The following is a 13786-nucleotide window of genomic DNA, read 5'->3' on the forward strand; positions in this document are numbered from 1 at the left end:
TAGCGCTTTTCTACTCAGTATGAGCACTCAAAGTCAGAGAAGTGAGGCTGAGATGGTTTGGACATGTGTAGAGGATAGACAGTGGATATACTGGAGAAAGGACGTTGAAGATGGAGCTGCCAAGCAGGAGGAAAAGAGGAAGACCACAGAGAAGGTTCATGGCTGTAGTGGAAGAGGACATGCAGTGGGCTGGTGTGACAGAAGATGCTAGAGATAGGGTGTGCAGAGACCCCTAAAGGGAGCAGCTGAAAGAAGAAGATATTTGCTTTGTGTTATATTTTACTGGGGTGTTTAACATTCTTCTTATTTATTTGTTATAAGTTTGTTGAGTTTAATTTTAACTGCTCTAACAATTTCACAACTTTGGGAAAAACAAAATGCATCTTATTCCCAGTGTAGCAGTTAACACGTTTGCCTAACAAGTAAAAGATCGTCCATTCTGCCCAGGGTGGAGATGCAAACTCCTTGAGGGGTGCCTCAGGAAGGGCATCTGGCAAAAAATAAAAATAAAGGCGCCCAGGTGGCTTAGTGGTGAAGCCGGCGACCATGTATATATGCTGCATTGCGGTGCTGGTAGCGCGGATTTGAGTCCCGGCCTGTCGCCAATTTGCCCGCGTCTTCTCCTGTATCTTTCCCCATTTCCGGTCTCCCTCCACTGCTGTGGCCAAAAATGCAAATAAAAAAAAAAACAAATCTATCAATTGGTCTCAAGTCAGGTCTTAGGGAAATAATTTCTCCATCCTTATCTTCGCACAGCTGAGATCAAAATGTCCCAGAGAAACATAAATCAGAGAGACACAGAGCTCAAATGTTGAATACTGACCAATTTTATTCAAATTAGAAGTATTACTTTTACAAAACCTCACTCACAAATATCCATCTGCACAAACACTATGCTCTTCTTACAATAATTGCACACTGTTTAAAATCATGGCCCCTCTCCACATCCATGAGCTATGGTGAGACAAAGGTCAGGGGTCGCTGTGTGGTGCTGGGCTTCCGACTGAACATTCAGGAGGTATTAACATTATATACAGCACAAAATAACCAAACAGCCAATGATCTTTGGGGATCAGTTATATTTGCATCAGCTCTCTGAAAGGTGGGGGGGCACTAGAGCAAGCGAGTCGAGGCTGATCACCCGTCTGCTATAAAGCTATGAGCTACATGACGTCTTCTTTGTGACAGAGCTTAGCGTTGAAGTGGTAAAAGTAAAGTTAAAGATGTAGCAGTTTGGCAGTGTCATCTCACTTATGAACACACTGAAAGTTCTAACGCAGCTTTTGTTTTGCTGGTGTCACCGTGTGCACTGTAACATTAGCAGAATCTAGATTTTCATTCGGGATGGGACACCAAGCAACAGTTTTGTCAATACACAAGAGTGACTTTGTGATTTGGTTTCCGTTACGAAAGGTTACCAGTTCTTTTAATAGCAGCTCCAGAAATGATGCGTGTACTCTATTGGAAACTAAAAAGCCTCCCTTCACAATTGTACAAGGTTGCAAGTGGGACTGTGGGAACAGCAGAATTTGACAGAGAAACACATCCATGTGCATTTGATCTGTGAGGGAGGGATGTGACTTTAAGAGAACATAACTGTGCTTTGCTTCTGAACACAAACAAGCCCGTTCATAGAGAAAAACACCCTTCTTTAGTCATGTTTGCTTAAAACAAAACTATGTGATCTCTTGTGCTGTAATTTATTAAAAGGAGGGTCACTCAAATGGCACATTATACAAAGAAAGAAAGAAAATTCAAAGAAAAGAAGTAAAGATCTCAGTATTTAAAGTGTTTTGAGTGTGAGGCACAGGTCAGTCGATTTTTGTGTCACACTGAAAAGGAGGATAAAAATGAGTAACTGAGGGGGCAGAGACACAAAAACATGTAAATCCTTTGTCCTGAACCGCATATCGTCTTCATTAAGGGCAATCCTTCTGGAAGAATCACTTTCTCACTTGTAGGACGGCTTTCCCGTCTCCTTCACTGGGTGGGCAGCAGCCTCTGGCGGGCCGGGGAGGTGTGGGGCGTCGACAGCCTCTCTGATGAGGTGGATGACGTCAGCGATGACTGCAGGTGGACAGTCTTGTGGAAAAGCTTGTTGCTGATCAGCACAACCAGGGAGAAGAGACGCAGCTGGAAGTGGCTGGAAGAGCAGAAAAATCATCAGTGACTTGTGAAATTTTTCCTTCTACGTATTTTTCCTACAGCGTGTGTTGGGTACTCACTACAGCTTTGTTGGTGTCTTTGCCTCATTAGCACTGATGATGAACAGGGGGAAAAGGATGGAAAACAAGCAACCGCTGCAAAGAAAACAAAGATAAAAATTAACAGTCAAAATCAATCCAAACAGTTTATAAAGTTTTTACTTTAAGTACTTTCTCAACCTGACCGGGTGGAGGGCAAAGCCCATTTTATGGTTAAAAAAGCATCTCTTTTTATTAATAAACAATCTGCAGCTCATTTTCTTCATTAATGGGGCAGTGAAAAGTGCATATTGCAGATTACCAGACAGAATTAACTGTTTGTATTTAGCTTTTATGTGTATTTGTTGATTTAAAACAGGCAGCACACATTAATAAACACTGCTGCAAATACACCACATATAGTCAGAAGCCTATATTTTAGTATTTATTCTGTATGTGAATTGATAGATTTAATTGTAATTCTAAAACCTCATGATATTCACCTTACTGTATTAACTAAGCTGTGCATATGGTATTTGAATCTATTTCATAACTGTATTGAGGTATGACAAGTAGCAATATCTGGGGCTGAAAGATGAAGCCGGTGGAGGGTGCACTGTGTTCCTCTAATGGTCACTTGAACTGACAAAGCGAGTCTATCCCTACAGACTCCCATTTTAAAATGCATGTTTAGAGGCTGGAATAACAAATGTTTTTTGTTTTTTTTATTGTAACTACCACTGTTGCCTCACAGGTAGAAGGCCCCAGACCTTTCTGTGTGGAGTCTCCATGTTCTCTCCATGACTGCATGGGTTTTCTCTGGGTACTCTGGGTCCCTCCCACAGTTTAAAGACATGCAGTTACTGCGGTTAGGTTAACTGGTGATTCTAAACTGCCCATAGATGTGAATGTGAGCATGACCTGAACAGGATAAGCAGAAGAGAATGAATGGATGGATGGATGGACGGACGGATGGATGGACGGACTACCATTTGTAAATTGTGAAGGCTTAAAAGTTAGAAGCATGGCCTCTCTGACAGTAGCTGCAGCCAGCAGCTGTTTGCCTCAATTCTGAAAACTGAAGTCACCAAACTGGGCCTCTTGACCGTGTTTGTTCATGTGTTGTGAATTATTTTTAATGGAATTATATGAAAATGTTATGAACACAGTTTTTAACCAAGCTTGCTGGCCGTAGCTTGTATTTGCACTCCACCAATTTGTCTAATATGGTCACCCTGTGGTGAAAACAGCAGCACGGTGATGTCCTAAAATAATACCAATGAAGCCTCAGTTAACATCATCACACTGGTCACGGGATGTTTCTTGAGACAAGCTTAAGTTCAAGCTTGGCCTCCTCTGTTCTGAACAAAAAACTGTTATTATTTATTTAATACTGAGGGCGCTGGCACAAAATTTACTACCAGTTGCGTTTTCCGCCATCTCTTAAACACAAATAATGTAGTTTAAATATATAGTATGTAATGTACTTAAACTTGACCACCGTTTTTATGACAATAAGGTGTTAAAAAAAAAAACAAAAAAACCATCAGTGACTGGAAATGGACCTCACAAATAAAATCATTCTTTTAATAATAATCACACAAATGTGCCAAACTAATGTTTACATCAAAGAAGCTGCTGGTTATTTTTGCTATGAATAATAAGCAGTGTTAACCTGATAATGTAGGAGGAGGGCATGGCGGTCAGCAGAGCCATGGGTAAACCAAAGCCAAAGTAATATGGCCAGTTCCTCTCAATGTTGGACAGCCGCTGGTGCATCTCGATGCCTTTAACAAACACAAAAAGCTTTTAGAGATTCACATTCAGTCCAGATGACTCTGTGTTTGTACAGAAGCTGACGAGGACCTCACCATGGTTGAACCAGCGATACTCAAAGCAGTACAGGGAGTAGAGCAGAGACATGTGGAGGAGGCTAACCATCTGTCCAATGGCATCGATGGGGAAGAGGCTAACAATCATACCCTGGAGTACCACAAAAATACACACACCAACACAATCAGATTTACCACAGTGCACTGAGACAGCAGTTTTCTTCTAAGTAATTTACTTAGTTTAAAGAGGAGCGGTGTGTGTTATTTGTGTTTTATCTTAGATCAAGTTGTGGTGAAAAAAGAAACTTTCTGAAACCCCTAACACGAAAACTTGCTACCAGATTCTAAATCAACTCTGCCAAGTGGAAAACCATCAAGCTCTTTTTATTTTGAATATTTGCCGATGTTACAGTCCTGATTAATTGAGAAGCACAGACAGGGATGCAGAGATCGGTGTGCCATAATGTACCTGAATGAGGAAGAGTGCCTGGAGGAGGAGGTTAAAAAGCATGTCTGCGATGATCTTACTGACGCTGGGGAATGGCTGAGCTTTACAGCCAGACACTTCAAATGCAAGGTCAGCTATATCCTGTAACAGAGAACACCACAAAGATATCAGTGTCACTGCAGACAAACTGCACATAGCTGCATTTTACTGTGTAAATGATTTAAACCCAATATTTAATTGAAAATTGTACAACAAATCAAATTTTGAACTGTATGGATGGATTATTCTTAATCAATGTTGCCAGCAACAGGCTGGAAAAAATACAAATCTTAGCACAGGGACATGTTTACCAGCTAAGAACACAAACTGCTGAAGATTCAAAAGGAAATGTTTTCCAGTCCTTATTATTGAGTATCAGCCTCTCAACAGTCCAGGACCTCTTCTGTCATATTTTCTGCCTGATAATGCAGTTTAGCGGCTTGACTCTTTTTCTGCAGAATTCTGTAAAGCAGAATGTGGTTTGGTATGATCTTGCTTAAAAAAAAAAAAAAAATAAAAGCCAGGCCTTCTGTCATCCTGACGGCAGTATATGTTGCTCCAGAAGATGAACACTCGTGGGGTCCTCACAGATGTGCAGGTTATAGATGCTGTGTGCACTATGCACTCACCATCACAGATGCTGGCTTTCAAATAGCACTCATAATAATAACTTGATTGGTCAGACCACAGAACGTTTTTCCACTTTGCCTCAGGAGCAGCAATATTCATACATCTTGTTTAGTTCTATCCATGCAAAGTTTTTTTCTTTGCGTGATAATCTTGAGTATGAAGCGTCAGTCTGTGTTCACTGACAGCTGTTATCAGAAACGATCCTGTGAAATAATTTCCACCACACAAAATGTTTTTAATGTGCTGCATAATGATCTAAAGATCACTCTAAAGATTGCTGATTTCATATTGATTGTCCACCTTGCCTATTTCTGATTTAATTGACTGAATCTTTTAATAATATTATGTTCCATCCTGTAATGCTGTGCTTGCTGTTGCTGTGTATTCCTCCACACTCTCTTGTCTCTTCATGTACCGCCCTTCTCCTTTTTGCAGCTCTGCAGCATGTGATTGAGCACAGCTGGTTTCCACTTGCTCATCAGAGTCAGGAGTATGAGACTGTGATGAGAGCTGCAGGCAGTGACAGTGGGCCATTTCTTTGGCAGTGTGTTGCACGGTGCTTGTTCCTTCAGCAAGAAGGAGGGTGTTTGAAGTGATTACTCTTCTCTTGTGGAAGCAGGGTGATTACATTAACCTATATTAATGTAGGTTTTCTGTTGTTAGTGTGGTAGTCACAACTGGAGACCTATTCAGCTAGACCTGATCATGTTACACAGGTACCACTAGGTTTTGCTGTTGTATTTAACAGAAGCTGAAATGGTGAGCACTCTGGAGACTCTTTCCCTGATTTATCTGCTTCTATGTACGGAGACCACACCTGATGATGAGTCAGTAGTCCCCTCTGATGCTCAGCAGTATGGTGTGCTGTGTGTGCTACTTCTGGTCTCGGGTTCATTAAAGTCCATTTTTAAGCTGTGGGACACTAGCATAAACCAGTCAGTGGTTTGGTCTTGTTGGGATAGGATGATACTATTTTGCTTTTTCTCCTCAGGTAGCACCTAGATTAATTAATAAATTATTTCTGTTTCCTGATTAATTTTTTCCTCTGATTATAATGTTAAAAAAAAACACTAAGGATATATCACTAGCTTACATAATGCACCCATTTCTCCCAATTTTTTTGTAAATGGATCATCCCTTAATTTCAAAGAAAAGGTAATTCTCTCCATTTCTTGAGTATTGCTCACTATGGCAATCCAGTCATTCTTAGCTGAGGATTCACTTTTCAACCATTAAAGCATTACTGCTTGATTACCGGCTTCCAAGTACCAAGATATAATTTTGAAACTGTATCACTTTTTGGCCAAACATCTCTACTTTGGTTTTATCTATCCAAAGGGAATACTACTGCAGGAACTCATACTCCAAAAGTAATCAATCTCTGACTCTTGAAGAGGACACAAACTTTATCATCTTATGAACAATGCATGGCTCCTTGATATTAAAGCAGGGCCTGACCTGGAACCAGATGGCGTTGACTATCTTGCTGAGGACAAACAAGGGAAGGACCCAGAGAGCGCTGAAGACAGAGGTCAGGATGAATTCTAACCAGGACCACACACTGCCATGGAGGGAGGGGTCACCTGAAGCAAAAACAGCTTTGTTGACAAACTGGTTCCTGTGACATGCCAGAAAGCCTGGTCCAGATTGAGCAGCAGCCATACATACCAATGATTTTTGCTGTGAGAGCCTGCAGCAGTGGGATAAACACCCGGTAAAAGAGAAACAGACTGAGCTGGAAAGAGACAGAGAACTAATAATGTTATTCTTTAACGCATGCTTCCCTGCACAGTGGGGGTTTTCACACTCTGGTATTCGGCTTTGACACTTTAATAGATATTGATATTTCACATCTGAGGCAGTAACAGATGGTTTTAAGCTTACCCAGAACACTCCTCCATTCCAGGCACAGCACTGAAAAATCCTGCTGGCTACTTTGGGCTCACTAAAAGAGAAAATGAGTAACACTAACATTTTAGTTTTGCTTTTTTTTTTTTTTTTTTACTTCTCTTAACTTCTCCAGAGGCAAACAAACTCAAGGAAACTGTCAGCATGTTGTAGTCCTTGTAACACTTGGAAGGTCTATTGTTTTTTTTAAATGAGGAGATAGAACATAGCTCCAAGATGGCCCCAATTAGATAACATGTTTCAATTTACATGTTTATTAAATTTACTTGTATTAGTATTAGAGACATGAAAACAAACAATTCTTTTTCACAAGTTCAGCAAGTTCTGCTCTTTAGTTGCATTTACAGAAAAATCTATCAATAAGACATTTGATTAGTGCAGCTTGAGGAAATGGAGCAAAATTAGTTCTACTAAAAAGGAACATTTCACAAGGATTTTCTTTAAATATATGAGAAAATTCAGTCAAACTGACTATTGGACATATTTAAAAAAGAATCTATGCTAACATCTGACTATGGATGAGTAAGAAAATTAGTGACATTAGCGACAGCTGTGTTCTGGCACCTACTTGTCCGGTTTGCGCTCCTCACTCTGTGCCCGTCTCTGTGCCAGGGCCCCACTGGCCCTTCTCCTCCGCTGCTCTTCCCTTTTCTGCTGGATACGAGCATCCAGCTTGGAGATTGTTCCAATCCCCAATATGGAGTCCTTGATCCCCTGCAGAGCCAATACAAAGAGAGACGGAGAGAACACAGATGATGTGTTTGTTTCTAAATGTCTAAAATTACCTCTGTAGTGGAATGCTGAATGGTCTCCATGAAGTCAGTAAACAGCATCTGAATTTATTTCAAAGACAAACATTATCTCTGGAGGCTCTTGAAGTACAATCAGGTCACATTCAAGCTGACGGTGCACAAGTTCAAAGTAATAAATGAGAAAACAAACAAAAAACAAACGCATCTGCTGGAGGATTATGTTTCATATATGCAACCTGTTAAACCACACCGTACCAACACCACGACTGAAGCCCAGCTGTAAAGTTACAGGAGTGCAAACGGTGCGATGCATAGTCGCTGGAATTTGAACACACTATATAGATAAATGTATTGGGCCACACCTCGTGATCTTTGAATTCATGTGCTTTCAGTCTCATTGCCACAGATGCATAAAATCAAGCACCTAAGCCATGGAGTCTGCCTTTACAAATATTTGTGCAAGAATGGGTCGTTCTAAAGAACTCACTGAATTTGAGTAAGGTATAGTAACAGGGTGCCACCAACAAGTCAGTTTGTAACATTTCTTCCCTCCAAGATGTTACACTGTAAGTGGTACTATTGCAAAGTGGAAGTGTTTAGGAATCACAGCAACTCAGCCACAAAGTGACAGCCTATGCAAAGTTAAAGAGCAGGGTTGCTGAATGCTGAGGTACATGGTGCATAAAAGTCACCAATGCTCTTCTGAATCAATAATTGCAGAGCTTCAACCTCCTCTGGGATTAGCATCAGCACCAGGAGCTTCATCACATGGATTTCCATGGCTGAGCTGATGATATCCTGATTTAAGCACTGCCTACTCCACTGATCCACTCTGTCCTGAACCCCCACTGGGGTTTTAGGTTTTGTCAAGCCAACTAACCCAAAAAAAGCCTGGCTATGTTGAACCTGCTTTGTAATACACCCCACTGGAGAAAAGTACACAAACATTATTGTGTATTCAGAGGTTTTGTCTAATTAAGTCTGCTCTTCTTATGCCATTAAACTTCAGTAATTTCTGTTGACTATTTCTGTGCACCAAATAACAAATATTTAACATTACAGGCTTAAATAGCAGCCACACATACCAATGATTTATACTGTAAGAGCCTGCAGCAAAAATCATTGGTTATTTTTTACTTCCAGATTTTCATATTACTGGAAAGTATATTGTGCAAATGTTACTTTTATTGTGTTCTGTACCTTTTGGTTTTGAGCATAGCCAGAAACAGATAAATGATGAATGACTCAAAGAACCCTAAACATATGCTAAATCTATGCTAACCCATAGCTGTTGTCCTGCCTGTGCTCCCAAACAATGAACCAACAGCTGAAACAGAAAGCAATCATGTTGTTGCAAAGATGTATGGTTACAGCAGAGGTTCAAGACAGTGTCTGCTGCATGGTGGCACCGCTCTCTACTTGTTAGCATAATAAGATGTAGGAATGTTTAACTATTTCTTGGTTTACTGAATCCATACTGTGAATCAGCATGGCATTTGTTCAGAGCAGAGAAGCTGTTCATGTCAGCTCTGGATTGGGCTGTTACTGAAGCCATAATATTGTGAGACTGTTGTATATCCAAAAGTATAACTTGAGTGTCAAAAAGCTTTTTAAACCTTATTATGGAGCAAAGTTTCCAAACATGTGAAATGTTTTTTATTGGATATGACTTGCAATTCTATACATGCATTTTTCTTCTGTCCCAGTGACCACTGAAATTAAAGTTATGGCTCTCTCTGATGGACATCTACACCTCCCGCTGCCTCAGCAGAGCCAAAAACATCATTGAGGACAGTTCACACCCTGGCTTTGAACTGTTTGACCTGCTGCCCTCTGGCAGGTGCTACAGGTGTAACAAAGCCAGAACAAACAGACTCCAGAACAGTTTCTTCACCAAAGCAATAACCACCCTGAATTCCCACACTCACCCAGTCTAACTGTGCAATAATCGCATCTTGGTGCAATATTTATATTATTTGTAGTGAACAATATCTATCACTCCTATAATGTGTAATATTCATTCACTAAAGTGCAATACTCACCCACTGAACATCATGTATGTGTCTATTTATTTTATTTTTTTATACATTCTATTTTTATTTTATATATATATTTATGTGCAGACTTTCTACAGTGTGGAGTGGCCCTTCAATCTCATTGTACTTTTTGTATAATGACAAATAAAAGCATTCTATTCTATTCTAGAAAGATGCTTCAAAATAAGCGTTTGGACTTGTTTCAAGATGGCTGCCGAGCTTCAAGACTTGTTTCTAGCAGGACTTTATCACCTAATACCCTGACACTAAATATCTGGAACATGCTATCTGTATTAAGTTTACTTAATCAGAATTACGATCTTCAAACTGCTCAGCTACACAAACAAACTTGCAGATGTCTCTCTACCATTTCTACCAACAAGGCTGAATGGGTCCATTGTACACTACATACTTGGACATCATGTCACAGATTATTTGTGAGTGCAGTGTGTTTGTGCCTGCTGACCGTCGCAACATCGCGGAGGAAGGCCCTGACGCTGTCTGTCATCTCTGCACCAGCTGCAGATCCATCAACTGCAGAAGGAGGGGGGGCTGGTGACCTGGTGGTCCGCTCTCATGGCAGGGAGGGGCTCACCCAGTAACCTGCAACAAACCAAAAACAAGGAAAGAAAATGAGGGCTGGGGCTACAGGATAGAGCACTTTAAACCTCTGAAATGCATATGCCTATTTTCTGAATTTTCACATAACATTTATTGCTTTTACCTCTTTAATAAATCAGCTCTTTGAATAAAAGTTTTTTTATTTGTCTTTTACAAACAGTAATCTTCCTAAACCTGGTAGTTTTCCATGTGCATAGATAAGAATAAAACTTCCAGTATGGCAGTGCTCTCATTTTACATAGAAGCACAGTTAAGTGTTTCACATAAATTGAAAAAGCCTTCTAGTACTAAAAAGGTTCAACAATAAACAGTTTGGCAATTTTTCCCTGTGTTAAGATATTTGGTAGCCCTTTTAACCGTCTCCCAAGCTGATGATGTAAATCTTTGTTTTAAAAACATCCCATTGCCACTCACATTTGACAAAAATATAAATGAGTCGCTCTTTCTAACATACTTGTAGTTTATTTACTTTGTTCTTGTTGAGATAGTAAACATGTGCTACAACAGAATACCAAATGAGATTCATGTTAAAGAGATTCAACTTAATAAATTCTGAATAAAACTGAGTCTATCAGGATTATAGCTTGCTAAGTGAACTTAGGAAAGCAAAGTTTGTATGTGTTTCATAAACGCGGCTATCGTCTTATTTGTTGCAGGGTAAAGTTATACAGCAGCGATGCCCCCTCCTTTGTTTCAAGAAGAAAGTGAAGCGTTTGTCAAGCTATTGTCTCCAGGCGATACTGTTTTTCCTCAACGCTAGCAAGCTGACTCAGTGGGTTAGCACAAACAGATGACTGCACACAGTCAGGTTTAGCTGGCTCTATCTGGTCTGCCTAAAAGTCTTCTGAAACTGATATGTTCTCATGTAGAGTGGTCAACACGATGCATGTGACCCTGTAATCTACGACTTTCGCTGGTTTCTTTAGTGTTCTACTAGCTTGTCTGTTTGTGTTGCTAGCTAAATGTTAACGCTCAACAACTAATTTAACTGTAGTCTTTTTCGTCCTGATAGCGTCTATAAAAGCAAGTAACTGGGAGACACTGCATGCATTAATAAAGGTCCCGTGCTTACCTCATGCGACAGACTCGGTGTTGTAATAACTTAATAAAATCGTTCTTTCGCCCCCTTAATGTAAACACAACAAACAGCACCCAGACACTGCCAGCAGCTAGGGCCGTAGAAAATGTATTGCGCAAGCTCCGCCCTCTAAGGAGCATGGGAAGTGTAGTCCTCAATATTGGAAGACGAAAGAAGAAAATGGAATAAGAACATTGAAATGCTAAGGGGCAAATTGTCCGTGTTTATATTATTGTATTACGCATTTTAATATGTAATAATATGCTATTAAAGATGCAGTGATTTTATTTTCATCTCTGATGTCTGTATATTGCTGGTGGGAGAAGAAAGTTTTCTTTTATATTATTTTTATATTATTATTTGGCTAGCTTTAGCTAACAAAACCACTTTTAGTTGTGTTCAGGTAGAATAGCCAGCATCATTTCATAAATATTGGAAATAAATAATACAGCCTGTCTGACAGAAACCAAAAAATGCCCACTTTAAACTGTGTTAGATAATGTTATAAGTGGGAAATTATTTTTGCTGTATCTGCTCGTGATGGTACAATATGGAAATAAATTTGGAACATATACCTATGCAGTTGGAGCTGGTAGAAAGTAAAGTGACAAGTGTGGTAAGAAAAATAGAATATTTAAATTTCAAATGCAAAGTATGTTGTGTTAGAAGAAAGCAACACAGCTGGGCCTAAGGCTATATAACAATGAAAGAGTTAACATATTCAAATTTCTGGATGAATGTTTGAAGGGAGGTCGACATGGAGAGACTTCATGCAGAGACAGTGTTATGCAGTATCAGGTAGGAACTGACTGAAGAGCAGATAAAGGAACATTAATGAGGTTCTGGGTTGATTGTGTCAGCAGCTTGCTCTGTTCTAAAGAAGCTGGATGTGGTGCGGCTTAAACCTTTGTAATAGCTGCCAAGGCTTTTAGAACAGCACCTATTAATGCTTTTTAAATTGAAATGAGGAAACCACAGTGGAACAAAGAAGGTGCAAGCTGGCTCTGAACCTCTGGTCTATGATACAAACTTACAGGTCGTTAATACCTGCAGAGTGTTTGTTGGTGAACTACTGGGAACTTCAGGGAAGGGGAAGCAATAGAAGGGAGTTGCAGTCAAATAGTCCAAAAGACTAGCAATACAGCAACAACCATAACAAAAGCAATTTAAATTCCCTTTGATTATTTTATTATAGTGCATAAGAGCTTCTTCTTTTTTTTAATATAAACATATTAACATATTTTTTTTATGTTTTTTTTTTTTATAACAACTCGATAAGAAGCTATTTTAATCCTAAAAGTTCATAGTTCACCTGTGGGTTTAATATAGCCTGTTGCTTAAAATGAAAAGTGCATTAATGAGTAACTGCTCCACTTGTCAGTCATGTTGTTTGTTTTTAATGATTGTGGGACAGTGTATCACATATCGTCACCCTCTTAAAATAGTCATTTTTTTTCAGGTTCTTCAGAAAAGACAAAAAACTGAACCAAACATTGAAAACATGATGATTTAGGCAAAATAAAATTTTGTTAAAAAAAAATGACTTGCACTATAATTTTAAGAGGGCGACGATATGAACTGTGAGGAGACATTATCTTCTCTCTCTTAATAAATGAATCCAGTGTATACTTTCCTAAAGGATACTTTCCTAAAAAAACATTTCCAGTGGAAACTGTGTCATTTTGATGCATTTCAACCTCCCGTTTACACGAGAACGGAGTGAAAACGATACTTTTTGGAAACGGCCTCCAGAGTGGAGCATTTCTGAAACGCTCTAGGCTCTGTCTCCATGTAAACGGACGAAAACGATGCTTTTTGGAAGCGGGGGCACTTGCACATGCGGACTATGGTTGTGACCGCCACAGTTTTCTGCACATGTGCTAATAGATGAACAACAATTGCAATGGCAGATTCACGAGTGCTTCTTGTGCTCCTCAGTCTTTTGAACTTAACTTAAACTTTAACTTAAATATCTGCGTACTTCAAATGGCACGGTTCCCAGTCGATATTTTCCTGTGTTTGCAGTTTTATAATTTAGTGTTGTGTGCAGCAGCAATCCAACCTTGTAGTCAGTGTCCTTAAAGGTTCTCACATTGTTGTATGTTGTAAATAATGAACAGATGTTTGCCACTGAGTCCCTCCATGCTTGTGCGTGCGTAAACAAGCTTTGCAAAAATAAAACCACCGCCAACTTGTGGAGTGAATCTGACAAATGCAGGGTGAATCTGACTACAAAATCAGGAGACACTGCACTGGCTG

At 39.7% G+C, this 13786-nt stretch overlaps 1 protein-coding gene across 1 annotated transcript; it reads right to left on the bottom strand.

The window, feature by feature from the left end:
• Positions 1 to 811: 811 nt before the first annotated feature.
• Positions 812 to 11651, bottom strand: ei24 (EI24 autophagy associated transmembrane protein). Its single transcript, XM_030747175.1, is given in 12 exon segments — positions 812 to 2010; positions 2013 to 2143; positions 2226 to 2300; positions 3859 to 3970; positions 4055 to 4166; positions 4485 to 4604; positions 6591 to 6715; positions 6801 to 6867; positions 7017 to 7077; positions 7609 to 7754; positions 10295 to 10431; positions 11522 to 11651. Coding segments are annotated over 11 exon segments (1050 nt in total). The 5' UTR covers positions 10337 to 10431; positions 11522 to 11651; the 3' UTR covers positions 812 to 1951.
• Between the last annotated feature and the right edge of the window lie 2135 nt (positions 11652 to 13786).

The sequence above is a fragment of the Archocentrus centrarchus genome, chromosome 14, assembly GCF_007364275.1.
Source record: "Archocentrus centrarchus isolate MPI-CPG fArcCen1 chromosome 14, fArcCen1, whole genome shotgun sequence".
Classification (NCBI taxonomy): Eukaryota; Metazoa; Chordata; class Actinopteri; order Cichliformes; family Cichlidae; genus Archocentrus; species Archocentrus centrarchus.